Below are 14544 nucleotides of genomic sequence, written 5' to 3'. Positions count from 1 at the left end.
TCATTTGCTCGTTATAGAGCTACAAATAAGAGTGTAAGTAGAGAAGAGTGTTTTTTACTATTATTTTTAAAAAAACCTTTCCATAGCAATATTAATATGGGAGTTTCATATATCTATTGTGTATGTTATTTTTACTCCTTTATCTAGCGCACTAAGTACAACATAATTAAAACAGACACAACACCCGAGGAAGTGATAACGAAACAAGGGGAACAACCCGGGAGACCTTGTTGTGTACCAGTTCTTGGCGTTGCGAATCAAACGAAGAATTCCTTTGAATATAGAAACTATTATTTTGGAGACTGAATATCTTTACTACAATTGACATTGGCCCAAGATTCCACGCACTCCAGGAATAATATGGACTTGGTTGTCTCTTTATGTCTGTTATTTACTCCTTAAATAGTATACTTTGTTAGATTATGACATGGAAATTGTACCTTTGTTGATGATATCTTGAAAGCTATTTTATTATATGCAATATAATTTGAAGAGAAGTACTCTAATATAGAGTTGTAGAAACCTGATTTGTATTACATTTTTGGGAGTTTTACAAGAGTGTATATACACATACATTTTTGTTCTGTAGCAGTCCAAAGAAGCCAAAACTTACCACTCCAGTAACCAAAGTTGGTACCACCCTGAAACATATACCTGTAAGAAAGTCAGATATCACAATAAGAATCCCCCTCCCTTCAAAATAACAAAGCAGTGATTGATAGGAAAACAAAATATAAATTGGGAAAGGACCAATAGCAATAGGTCCTTGTTCTGTATGAAACTTATATCAGCTATTCAGACAGCTAAAGATACTGTATTTCTGAGATGTCTTGATTTATGCACATAGTTCCTAAGGGCAACTTAAGAATTGTGGTAAAGAAGGTGAAGCAAAGGCACAGCTTCTATCCTCAAGGGGGTCCCTGCTTTTTCATCAAGTAATCTGACCCATTGCTTCTGTCTCACAGCCCACACTCCCCTATGGTCTCACGGTTACATGTTGACGTTGGCTCCCAACTCTAGCATCTTCTCTAGGCCACGAGCCACGTCCTCAGCACTTTTTGTAGAATGTGGTTCACCCCAATAATCCAGCCAGCCTGTGTAGTACTCTGAATTCACCTGGGAGGAAAGGAGAATTTGCACACTAATGGAGAAGTAGTAGAAGAAGCTTCCAATGAAGCATCTGGAGGTCAGATGTACCAATTTTGCTCTCTTTCCTGTATTGGAAGCTCCTTGAACATGATTAATATCTTGCACCTGCAATGGCAGAGCAGTCTGTATATTGTGAAAATGTTTTATGTACGAAAAATATGTATCTTCTGGCTATTTTGTCTGATAAGGACCCCAGAAGCAGGTGCCAAAAGGCAAGATTGCCCTAGATCACTGCTTCTTAAATTGTGAGTCCCAACTTTAAATGATTCCCCTTAACACAAGGTTGGGGTCCTGAAAAATTTAGCAACACTAAAAAATTTTCTGAACTTTTGGCTTTTTCAGACATTTACATGAATCTGTTGTGCAGTGTTTGCTGTGGACTCTGCATAAGATGCTTGGACTGTACTTTATAAAAAGGAAAAACAACTTGTTTAGCAAGCCTTGCAAATGCTGATTTGTTATCTGTAAATGTTTGATTTTTTACCTATTTTACATACCCAGGGTCACATAAAAATTTCTCAGGCCAAACGGGGTCACAAGTGGAAAACGTTTAAGAAGCCCTGCCCTCTGGTATCATTAGTAGGGGATCTAGTCAGGGGATGCTATGGTTTTTTAATTTTGAATATGTTTTGATGGTTTTTAACTGAATTTTTTAAATGTTGTCTGTGTTTAATTCTGTTTTAATGTTTATATATTTGTATATTTTAAATTGGATACCAATGCTTTTATATCAAGTTGCTTTGAGTCTGCTTTGGGGAGATAAAATGAGGTATAAATAAATAAATATAATAATAATAATAATAATAATAATAATAATAATAATAATAATAATAATAATAATGGGTAAACATTCAGAGTGACTAGGCAGAGGGAACAAAATTATAGCTTAAAGCACTGAATTGCAAGCTTCATGGCCTCAGCACCAGATAAGTAGCCTCTCACCAGTGGACCATTCGGCTCATGTATGCGCTGCTTCTCAAATGCCTCTGTCACATTTTCTTCTGTTAAAGGACAGAGAATTGAACAAATCAAAACAAGATTCCTTCCTGGCTCCTGCCAACCCCATCATTGTTCACCCAGTCTTAAACTACCTGGCCCAAAGTCCACAGTTGTATAAAGACCGTGCAGTGTCCCACATAGCAGTTCAGACTCTTTGGTGCCATCGGTGGTGAAGAGCACAACTTTTTTGCCCAGGTAGGAACGAAAGACAGCCTCCAGGTGGCGCAGATAGTCGTAGTCACAGGCATAGTAGCTCCCATATTCATTCTCCACCTGCCTGGAGAACAGAAAGTGTTAGAGAGTGGTGACTCAGAATCTGCACCCTACTCCTATTTAAAGTTGTTTTAATAAGCCTTTGTCCGGACTTCATCTGTGAAACAGTAAGAGCAGCATTGTGTAGTGGTTAGAATCCATGCTCAGTCTTGAAACTCACTAAGTGACCATATACTACTCTATCTAAGCCACAGAAGAAAGCAAAAGGAAACCCCCTCTAAACAAATTTGCCACAAAGCCTCATATTAGAGTCACCATAAGTTGGAAATAACTTAGGAAAGAGACAAATACCTAGGCTCTCCATGTGTCTGAAGGACTTTAGTTTTAACAGTGCTCCTTATGTTTGACAGTGAATGACAGATGTGAAGCAATGATTTCAGAATGTGACTCCTATCTGGTAGTCCCTGGTACCTCCCAAGCTTTCTCTACACACAATCAATGCTCTTCTACCATTTGTAATAGTGTTTCCTAGGGAATGTTGCCAAAGCCAAAGATTAAGCATGTCCTTGTTGTCTATTCCTTCAGTCACTTCCAATTCTTTGTGACCTCATGGACTAACCCATGGCAGAGCTCCCTGTCAGCTCCCGCCAACCCCCAGTTCCTTCAAGGTCAAGCCATTCACTTCAAGAATAACATCCATCCATCTTGCCCTTGGTCTTCCTCTTTCCTTCCATTTTCCCCAGCATCATTATTTTCTTCAAGCTTTCCTGTCTTCTCATTATGTGGCCAAAGTATTTCATCTTTGCCTCTAATATCCTTCCCTCCAGTGAGCAGTCAGGCATTATTTCCTGGAGTATGAACTGGTTTGATCTTCTCACAGTCCAAGGCACTCTCCAACACCACAGTTCAAAAGTGCCTGTCATCCTTCACTCAGCCTTCCTTATGGTCCAGCTCTCACATCCATAGGTTACTACGGGGAATACCATTGCTTTAACTATGTGGACCTTTGTTGCCAATGTGATGTCTCTACTCTTAACTATTTTATCGAGATTGATCATTGCTCTCCTTCCAAGAAGTAAATGTCTTTTGATTCCCTGGCTGCAGTCTGTGTCTGTAGTAATCTTCTCATTTAGAAATACAAAGTCTGTCACTGCTTCCAAGTTTTCTCCCTCTATTTGCCAGTTATCAATCAGTCTGGTTGCCATCATCTTGGGTTTTTTTATGTTTAACTGCAAGCCAGCTTTTGCACTTTCTTCTTTGACCTTAGTTATAAGGCTCCTCAACTCCTCCTTGCTTTCAGCCATCAGAGTGGTATCATCTGCATGTCTAAGGTTGCTAATGTTTCTTCCAACAATTTAACTCCAGCCTTGGATTCATCAAGCATGCCTACCCATTGCTATTTCCATGGCTATATTCAGGAAGTTGGGGCCTTGAAGCAGTTCACATATGACTGCCATTCTAGAAGTGGTGGCATAGAAATTAAATAGAGTAGTGACACAAAAATCTTTGTATGCGAACTCATTTTTAGCCCTGCAACTACAGCGAAACAACAGCTTGATTCTGTACATAGTTTTTAAAGTTATACACAAAATGTTCATGGTAATAGAAATGCTGGGAGGTTCAGGATGCAACTGGAGAAGATACTATTTTTTTCCTTCAACACTTGACTCATAGGAAGTGAGAGGCCTGGAGCAACTTCACCTTTAAATATTTAGCCCAGGTCAGTTCAGTTACACTGTATTGTCACTACCATATTTCTCTAGGGAAACAGAAGCCACAAAGGTAAAGGTAAAGGTTTCCCCTGACGTTAAGTCCAGTCATGTCTGACTCTGGGGGTTGGTGCTCATCTCCATTTCTAAGCTGAATAGCCGGCGTTGTCCATAGACACCTCCAAAGTCATGTGGCCGGCATGACTGCATGGAGCGCTATTACCTTCCCGCCGGAGCGGTACCTATTGATCTACTCACATTGGCATGTTTTCAAACTGCTAGGTTGGCAGAAGCTGGAGCAACAGCGGGCGCTCACTCCGCTCCTGGGATTTGAACCTGGGACCTTTCGGTCTGCAAGTTCAGCAGCTCAGTGCTTTAACACACTTCGCCACCGGGGCTCCACAAAGACAGTATATCACTAAAATCCAAAGTGCTCAGGTAGTGGCAGTGATATGCTACTTGGTTTGTCCATCCCTTTCATATACATCCTGTTGATGGCAACATGGGGTTAATAATGCTGAAAACAGAAGGAGACTGCCACTCTGTCTTTTTAGCTTTACTCAAGTAGATACTGTATTCCTATGTAGTCCAGCACATCTCTAGTTTGCTCCTTGATCTGGTACATGCTTCATGTTAGGGACACCCTATAGCAGAGAGGGCAATTCCAACTCCTGTCAGCCACAGCCAACATAGGCAGTCATCATGGACTATGGGGAGTCAGAGTGAACAACCTCTAGAAGCCATTGCTTGCCTCGCCCTGCTTTAGAGTTATGGCTAGGGACAATGTGTTACAGAAAGAGGGTTTGCGCTGGACGCACCTGGACACTGATGATGTTCCCTCCATTGATGTAGAGATGGGGCTTGATCTTGGGCAGGAGTACACTAAACCATTTGTCCACAGCTTGCAGGAAATCTGAGAGCAAAAATCAACTAACTTAGTCAAAACTGGGGCTCCTCTCTGCAGTTTAAAACAAAATGATAGGACAGTTGTTGGAGACTGTGAAATCTGAAAGGAACCTTTGATCCATACGCAGTATTTATTCATAGGGGTTTATGTTTATATAAGATACAGTGGGGAAACAAGTATTTAGTCAGATACCAATTGTACAAGTTCTCCCACTTAAAAAAGATGAGAGGGGCCTGTAACTGACATCATAGGTAGACCTCAACTATGAGAGACAACATGAGAAAACACATCCAGAAAATCACATTGCCTGATTTTTCACGAATTTATTTGCAAATTATGGTTGAAAATAAGTATTTGATCACCTACAAACAAGCAATATTTCTGATTCTCACAGACCTGTAACTTCTTTTTCAAGAGGCTCCTTTGTCCTCCACTCATTACCTGTAGTAATGGCACCTATTTGAACTTGTTATCAGTCTAAAAGACACCTGTCCACAACCTAAAACAGTCACACTCCAAACTCCACTATGGTGAAGACCAAAGAGCAGTCGAAGGACACCAGAAACAAAATTGTAGCCCTGCACCAGACTGGGAAGACTGAATCTGCAATAGGTAAGCAGCTTGGTGTGAAGAAATCAACTGTGGGAGCAATCATTAGAAAATGGAAGGGATACAAGACTACTGATAATCTCCCTTGATCTGGGGCTCCATGCAAGATCTCACCCCGTGGAGTCAAAATGATCACAAGAACAGTGAGCAAAAATCCCAGAACCATACGGGGGGACTTAGTGAATGATCTGGGACCAACATAACAAAGGCTACCATCAGTAACACACTACGCCACCAGAGTGACAATCCATCGATTGTCACCTTGACGTGGTGAGGGGGCTTGCGTGTTCCAATGAACCTGTGGGCACAACCACGGGAGTCACACACTCGCAGGAGTGGCCACAGGGGAGAATCCAGACCAAGAACAATCCGAAGACCCAAAGACCCCAACAGCGGAGCAGGCGGAGGATAACATGGTACATGTTACAACGGCTGTGAAGGCGAAAGAAGGCTGCAACAGACTGAGAAGCCACTCTCATTGTGTTAAGCACACCACTGCTAGGACCTCAATCTGTGAAGACTGTGTGTTGACCGGCTGTGCACCGGCCTCCACACACAAAAAAAAATCACGCACAGGCATCTTCCAAGAAATGGAGGACCATCATCCTCGAACTACGGGGAATCGTCTAAGTAAGTATGCCACCAGGGACTCAGATCCTGCAGTGCCAGACATGTCCCCCTGCTTAAGCCAGGACATGTCCAGGACTGACTGAAGTTTGCTAGAAAGCATTTGGATGATCCAGAAGAGTATTGGGAGAATGTCATATGGTCAGAGGAAATCAAAATAGAACTGCTTGGCAGAAACAACTCGTGTTTGAAGGCGAAAGAATGCTGAGTTGCATCCAAAGAACACCATACCTACTGTGAAGCATGGGGGAGGATACATCATGCTTTGGGCTGTTTCTCTGCAAAGGGACTAGGGTGACTGATCCGTATGCATGAAAGAATGAATGGGGCCATGTATCAAGAGATTTTGAGTGCAAACCTTACATCAGCAAGGGCACTGAAGATGAAACGTGGCTGGGTCTTTCAGCATGACAATGATCCCAAGCACATTGCCAGGGCAACAAAGGAGTGGCTTCGTAAGAAGCATTTCAAGGTCCTGGAGTGGCCTAGGCAGTCTCAGATCTCAACCCTATAGAAAACCTTTGGAGGGAGTTGAAAGTTTGTGTTGCCCAGCGACAGCCCCAAAACATCACTGCTCTTGAGGAGATCTGCATGGAGGAATGGGCCAAGAGACCAGCGTGTGCCAACCTTGTGAGGACTTACAGAAAACATTTGACCTCTGTCGTTGCCAATAAAGGATATATAACAAAGTATTGAGATGAACTTTTGTTATGGACCAAATACTTATTTTCCACCATAATTTGCAAACTAATTCGTGAAAAATCAGACAATGTGATTTTCTGGATGTGTTTTCTCATGTTGTCTCTCATAGTTGAGGTCTACCTATGATGTCAATTACAGGCCTCTCTCATCTAAGGGGGAGAACTTGTACAATTGGTATCTGACTAAATACTTCCCACCCACCCCACTGTATGTGAAAGTTGGGAAGCCCAGATGACCAGCCTTCTAAAACCTTGCTGTAATCAAAACAAAACTGCAGTACCAATACCAGAGCTGCAGTCCAGCAGCACCCCAGGTAGTGTTGAACTGCAACTGCCATAATCCCCGACTATAGGCTTTGCTGGTGGGACTGTTGGGAGTTCTGAATTCCAAAAATATCTGAAGAGTCATGGGTTCTCCACTCCCATTTCATGGAAACTGCTCCCGGAATCCAGGGGCAAGGTCTCTGCTCTGAGATATCCCATCTTACCTGGATCAGATGTGCGCAGGATAATATTTGGCTTTGCTAAGAGCCAGGATGGAATGCCACCCTAGGAAAGAAAGAAAACTAAGAAACCAGCATTGCAAATACAATTCTGAGCGTATATGTGCCAATAAGCAAGAAATAGTAGATCTACAAAAGCATGTTTGAAATGTGTATAGAGGTAGTTACTGAAGCATTATAACAAATGCCAGAATCCACAAAAATATGTAAAGTAATCCTGTGCGCAGGCCTACCAATTAAATTTGGAGAACGAAACAGTGATTTAAATCTCATCCCAATTTGCATAGGATCAGTCCAGACCCTAATCTAAATCAAGATATAAGAATTTAGATTGGAAGTCCTTTCCCATTGGAAAACCAACAGCTATTTAAAAATATGTACATGTCTGCATACATCCAATGGTAATTCATCTACGAGATGGTATAGCCAGGAATCTAAAGAGTAGACTCACTCTATAAAAATGTATGCTACAAACTTATTTTCTTCAGTACTCTCAAAGGTGCCCTTTGCATACTTCAACAGACTAACACAACTGTGTCTTTAAGTCTGCATAAAGATGAAGACACGGGGCACTCTAAAGAGGGAATTAAACCTCCTTGTTTGTAAAAGCCGTTGTGTACTGTCCTGTCTCGAGAGTTTGTTCCATATTGCTTTTGCCTTGACATTGCCCTTCTAAAAGATCAGTAAGGTACAACTGTTTGTGCTGTATCTGATTTTCCTACATCTCCTCAAGGCATTAAGGGAAATGGGAAACTTCCCTCTCATAAGTTCATACTCTCCCCATCCCTTCCAAAGCTGCTAACCCAATCTTCTTGCAGAGGCAAGGAGATAGAGAATTTCTGTTGACACCACCCTTTGTTCCTGCCTTACAAGTCTGTCCCACTGTCTGGCATTTCTTTACTTCTGCCCCAAGCAAGACTGCTTGGTGCTGTTTCTTAAGGTGTGTAGCAGTCATTTACCCTAGTCCCCACAGTGACACCATAGAACAACACTGGGATCCTCTCTTATCTCAATATTGTTACAGACAATGCTTTGCTTTTTTTTTCTTCCTTTTTTTGCAGTAACTTAAATTGCCTGCTTCCATCAAACACTAGGGACAATGGGCACAGGAGGAATAAGTGTTACTACCTAAAACAAATGGAAATTACAAAAGAAAATTTAAAAAGACTCAGTGAGACCAAAAACATTCCACCCCTCACAACAGGCCTTTCATAGTCTGCTACTAATTGAAAGTGAAGAACCAGGGGAGGAGAATGATTATACAATAACTTCAATGCCCATGCATAATCCCTCTGCATAAAATGTCTAATTGGAGACTGTTAGTGAGATTCATGCCTCTCATTATACTCATTGTTATCAGAGCTCCTACTCTCCTCATTACATTTCCATATCTTCTTTATATGGCACACATTGAATGGGTTCTCTCCATTCATTTATGAGGTTCAGATCTATGGATCAGTTTGAAGTGCTTTGGACCTTATCACTTTGGAAATGAATTTGGCCAATCCAGTAAACTAAAATAGTTCAATGACTAATAAACACAGAATAACAGAAGTCCTGTGTAGAGGAGATTCATGAAAGAGCAGCAAACATTAATGTGAAAGGTTTATATTAATGTAGCATTCAGATGCTGAAAATAAGTCTCCATCCATCTGAATCTTTTACAAATCCCTTACCATCTCCCATTCAGCACAGATGTAGGGGCCAGGTCGCAAAATCACCAACAAGTCAAAATTGGCAGCCAGATCCAGGAATCCTTCCAAGTCTCTGTCACCATCAAAATTATAGACACCCGACAATGGCTCATGGTAGTTCCAGGGTATATAGCTAAGGGAGTAAAAGTACACATTTCAGTCTGGAACATTTAGAGAAAATCTGGAACATAAAGAATACTCCCTGAGAAATATCTATGGATACACAAAGCAGGAGTGTTTTGTTAATAGTTTCCTTGACACAACCTGGTGTTTTGGGGTTTTATCATAGTTTGCCTTAAATCTTTCATTTTTCATTCTCAGGCCAATATGTCAATTAGTGTAGTGTGATACAGGACCCATGTATTTGTCCCCGCCCCCAGCCTTAAAGTGAGGATCAAGACCAAAATTTATTTCCCCAGTCATCAAGAAAAGGGAAATAGTAACATGCAGAAGACAGGCCTGTATAGGACTTGTATCCTGTTGCATTTGGGCACCAGTCTAGAGTGTTCTACATTTTGGTGATATCATGTGATACGTACAACGGTTTCGGTTATTTTAGACAGCTTCATTATCTCTGATCTTGAGCATTGGGTGCTGAAGAGCCTAGTTTTTCTAATGTGTAAGCTCAGTATTAGAAGGCTGGACCTCTTAGGGGTAGCCTTCAGTCTCCAGGCTCTACTGCACCAAATAATTTTCCCCATTTCCACTTCCAGTCACTTACATCTGCACAGCATTAAGACCACTCATGTACATCTTAAGAAGTCGATCCTTCCAATAGGCACGTGGGATACGGAAGTAATGGATACTGCCTGAGATATAGCGAAACTTAACGCCATCCTTGAGGAAGCATTTATCTGTGTAATCAATGCTGAAGGAAGGGGCTGCTGCTGAAGGCTGGCATCCAGGATGAGAGGGAAAAGACAACAACCATTATTTTAATACAGAACTGCAACCCGCTGCCACATCTCTAGCTAAGAGGATCAGTTAGGCCCCAACACTATCTAGGAGGACCATACTCATCTTCCACAGAATCAGTAGCAAGATTGATATTTGATTTTTCTTTGGGAATATTTCTGTAATGAGGATGATTACCAGAGAAGCCTTGATGCTTACTACACACATAATGTAATGTGTCATTATCTAGACACAGAATACAATCCAGAAGTCATGTATGTAGTTATGTGGTGCACCTTAAAAGTGCATGTCACCACCTGTTTGTTTTCTCCTGTCCCACTCCAAACTCTGCAAACCCAAACCTAATGTTCCACTCAATATTTGCTTCTCGGGTCCAGGTGAGGAGCAAAAAGCCAAGGCATATCCCATATATAGCTGAATGATTCAACTAAGATTCATTTGTTGAATCTATCAGATTTTGCACACATTTTCTTGTCCTGTCCCAAAACTACTTTTGCTATAGATCAGGTATGGGCAAATTTCAGCCCTCCAGGTGTTTTGGACTTCAACTCCCACAATTCCTAACAGCTGGGAGTTGGAGTCGAAAACCTGGAGGGCTGAAGTTTGCCAATGCCTGCTATAGATTGTTCTTCATTGTTGCCTTAGTGTCTGGACACACGGCTATTCTCCCCCTTTCAGAATGAAGGAACAGCTACTATAGGTGCATCACTGAGCAATGTATTTTCAAACCGACATTGAAGAAGGTGGTTTCACTATACAGATGATTACATAGAAAATCCTGGAACTGAATTGAAGCCTTGACAGTGATTACTGATTAACACTGGTGTGCATTCAGTGCTTTCTTTCGCACACTTCTGTGGATGTTTGCTGTTTCGCTGCCACAGTTTGAAGCTAGCTTCAAACTGCATTCAACACTTTGAAATGGTCAATGTAGATGAGGACTGTTTTAGTGCTACCAGAAATATTCAATACACAGCATGGATAAACTTCATTGGGGGGAACTTTCAGATAATTATATCACTTAGGAACCCAGTTCCACAACACAGCAGTAGTCCCATGGACAACAGGCAGAATAATAAGAGGGACAGAAAGGAAGGACAGGATAACAAGATCTAAGGGGGAAAATATGTTTAACTACATGGAGAGTGGAGGCATCACAAGCAAAAGAATCTCTAACTTTTCCTTGGATGCAATGAGACAGCTTTTAGGAAAGTGCCCTCCCGCTCTCCTCTGTCTCCCTTACCTGGAGCCGCAGGCCCCTCAGCACCAACACCAGCACACACAGCCAGAGCCCCATCTCTTTGGTTGTAACTTCAGCCTGGGCCAAGGAGCTGTAGGAATTCATCACATGACCAGCTAGTGGGCTGGCTCTGGTGCTTCCTCCAAAGTCTGTGGACAGTGTCTGTAAGAGGAAGTAAGGACATACATGAGTGATTTTTAAAAAAAAGAAAAGAAAAGAAAGGAGGCAGTCATAGTAAACCAGCGGAAGAAAGCACAATTCACCAAGTTCGTTCTGAAATGAGAAAGGAGAGAATAAAGAATTAACACAGAGCAAACGCTACAGAGCTTTGTGGAAAGAGGTTACAAGGTAGCAGAGCAGAATTGTCTTTGTACTGCAGGGTTGTTCACCGCAGAGGTGTGACTTACTTTACTAAATAGAATAGCATCATTAATTCAATCCAATCTTACTCTTTAAGGCTTTTAATTTACCTTGATATTAAGCAATACTAGAGCAGTTTCCAGAGGTCTGCAATGAGACAGTTAACATTGAGTGATTAAACAGGATCCAAATGGAACATACCCATCTAATTGAGGGAAGCAAAAGGATCAGTGATAGTATCTAGTCTGATTCCCCTTAGATGTCCTTCTCTTAATATTGTATATGCTATCACATTACATTTAACCAAATAATCTCTTTGTTTTGTTCAGAAGACTGTGACTAATGGAAAACTCATCTTCCTTCTGTCTACCAGACCCCCCCCCCCCACCGCAAATGATTAATCTGATTCGTTTAGTAAATTGTGAAAAATCACTTCTAACATGAACCAACCTGGACCCAGCATATCATTTGAGAACACAAAGATGTTGGACCACTCTCACAACCACCATGTCAGACTATGCATAAAAGCCATTGAAATCTATAAGCATGTGGACAATTTCAACAGGAAGGAGGAAAGCATGAAAGTGAGCAAAATCTGGCTATCAGTATTTAAAAATTGTAAAATCAGGACAGTAAATAAAGAACAACACTCTGAAAATGGGAATTTCAGACATGAAACAACCAGGGCCAGCTAACACCTCGCAACAAAGAATTCCCTAAGGCATGAAGTAGCCAGGCCTTGAAGCTGCAAGGCTTTTCAATGCTAATCCTTGATTAATTGCAACATTCACACTTGCCTCAAACAGACAAGAGTTCTTTCTCCCAACCTGGACTTTCCACAGATATATAAACCTCCCTTGCCTAGTTTCCAATATACCTCACAACCTCTGAGGATGCCTGTCATAGATGTGGGTGAAACATCAGGAGAGAATGCTTCTGGAACATGGCCACACAGCCTGGAAAACTCACTGCAACACATTCTAATTTTGACTTCCAGCTGTTTAATTAAATTGCATTTTGATATGAAATCTGCCATAATTAATTAGTGATTTGTTTTCCACTCAAATAAGATGGAAGATTGTTCTCTTTTAACCTCCAATGTATTTCAGCATCTAATTGTGTATATACTGGTACTACAAAACATAGTACCCTTTGGATATAGACTTATCCTTGTTGCTTTGTAACTTCCTCTCTGAGGTTTTTAGGAATTGCAATGCAACCCCTGTATCCACAGGAGAAACGTTCTAGGACTTTGCAAGGATAATAGTGTACCTTAATGAAATAAAGGACTTTTGACCCAAGAATACAATAGAGTTGTACCAAAGGGCCTGGGAAAATACCTAGAAGGGATATATTTTGTCAGACATGGATAAATGAAACTGGATATTGGACCTGGACTTGAAGAGTACTGACATGCAAAACAGGAAAGATTTCCTTACCAAAACTAACTAAAAGCTTATATTTGGACAGCCTCAACCACAGTGTTACACAAACATTAGAAAATACCTTCTAGTGAATCTCACTACAGATATGCACAGCCTAAATAGTCATAGAATCATAGTCTATTCTGTAGTGCTCCATCACTCCAGACTGAAGTTTTTCTTAGCTCTGGTTCTTGAAAATCCTTTTAACCAGAGGGTCTAGGAATGAAACCAGGGAGCTTATATGGGCAAAGCTGGGTCCCCATGAAAGGGCCCTATAATGTAGGGATTTCTAAAAATCCACCTTCTAAGATATGTCCCTCAAAAAGATAATGACACATCAAAATATAAAAAAGAAATATTATAAATAAAGATGTTAGCTCCGCAATAAAAGAAAGGTGACATATCTATATGTATGTACAGTATATAATAAAAGTGAAAGTATCTACCTATCATCTATCTATCTATCTATCTATCTATCTATCTATCTATCTATCTATCTATCTATCTATGTTTGTATGTATTTTCCAAGATGGTTACCATATCCAGAGAGCCCTCTGAACCCCACCAACAATGGATCTGGACCAAACCTGGCACACAGATGCCCCATGACCAACATATAATATTGGTGGTGTTTGGGAGGGGATTTGGGGGTGGGGGTGGACTTGGGATAAAATTAGTTGCAGTCCACCCACATCTATGGATGATTGTGACCCTCACCAATGATGGCTATTAAAAAAACATGGCACACATACCCACCATGATCAACTTTAACTACTGCTGGTGTTTGAGAGGTCGGGGTAGACCTGGAACAATTGGAGTTGCAGGTCTCCCACAGTCAAAGAGCATTGTGAATCTCAGCTATAATGACTCTAGACCAAACTTGGCATACATACCCATCCTGACCAGCTGTAACTGATGGTATTGAGGGGAGATGGACCTGGGATGATGGAGTAGTAGTTTATGCATTTTCTAATGAAACTATTCATAAATTCTAATATGAGTGTACCTAATTGATCATCACCCGGTACCAAAACTAGTAAAGAAATAGGTTTTAAATCCAATTCTAGCACAATAAAAATAATTTTTAAAACAAGTTTTGAATCAACACATTGGCTTGTTAGTTTTTGTAAACAATTCAAAGCAAGCTATGTTCTTATTATCATCACAGAATTTAAAACCTTGGTAAAACGTGATGCTCAGACAGACATTTTTTTAAAGACTGGATATAGTTTCATTTAAGTAATTGATACATGTAATTGCTAAACTGTAATTATTTTACAGTTTCACTGTTTAATTTTACACATTTGCTCTTTTGGTTGGCATTGGAAAAATTAATATTGTGATGCACACCTAAATCAGTTTTATCCAACATTCAGCAACTTATCTGTGGCAGTTACTGTGCCCATTCAGCAACAGGAACCTTTTGTTTCCACCCAAAGTGATCTCTGTGCAGCGTGCACCATGCCAAGACCACACCATCACTGGCATCACTGC

The 14544-nt window shown here is 40.9% G+C and overlaps 2 protein-coding genes across 3 annotated transcripts in view; one reads left to right on the top strand and one right to left on the bottom strand.

Moving 5' to 3' along the window:
* Window positions 1–1879, top strand: part of ankzf1 (ankyrin repeat and zinc finger peptidyl tRNA hydrolase 1) — a 26535-nt gene extending 24656 nt beyond the window's left edge. The window contains exon 17 of the mRNA XM_062967276.1: window positions 148–1879. The gene's annotated coding sequence lies outside the window, so the exon portion shown is untranslated. The remainder of the gene's footprint in view (window positions 1–147) is intronic.
* Window positions 1–14544, bottom strand: part of glb1l (galactosidase beta 1 like) — a 20663-nt gene extending 6119 nt beyond the window's left edge. Inside the window, exons 1-10 of one of the 2 annotated variants that reach the window (XM_062967277.1) lie at window positions 14401–14543; window positions 11270–11428; window positions 9833–10005; window positions 9094–9244; window positions 7403–7463; window positions 4889–4983; window positions 2241–2421; window positions 2092–2150; window positions 995–1116; window positions 614–654 (exon numbers count right to left, since the gene is read on the bottom strand). In XM_062967277.1, coding sequence (XP_062823347.1) covers window positions 614–654; window positions 995–1116; window positions 2092–2150; window positions 2241–2421; window positions 4889–4983; window positions 7403–7463; window positions 9094–9244; window positions 9833–10005; window positions 11270–11371 — 985 coding nt within the window. In that variant the 5' untranslated portion in view covers window positions 11372–11428; window positions 14401–14543. Of the gene's footprint in view, window positions 1–613; window positions 655–994; window positions 1117–2091; window positions 2151–2240; window positions 2426–4888; window positions 4984–7402; window positions 7464–9093; window positions 9245–9832; window positions 10006–11269; window positions 11429–14400 lie in introns of both variants that reach the window. The other variant, XM_016994811.2, reaches the window with a different exon arrangement.

The sequence above is a fragment of the Anolis carolinensis genome, chromosome 1 (genome assembly GCF_035594765.1).
Source record: "Anolis carolinensis isolate JA03-04 chromosome 1, rAnoCar3.1.pri, whole genome shotgun sequence".
NCBI lineage: Eukaryota > Metazoa > Chordata > Lepidosauria > Squamata > Dactyloidae > Anolis > Anolis carolinensis.
The sequence above is the reverse complement of the archived record's forward strand: the minus strand, read 5'-3'. Positions and strand labels throughout refer to the sequence as shown.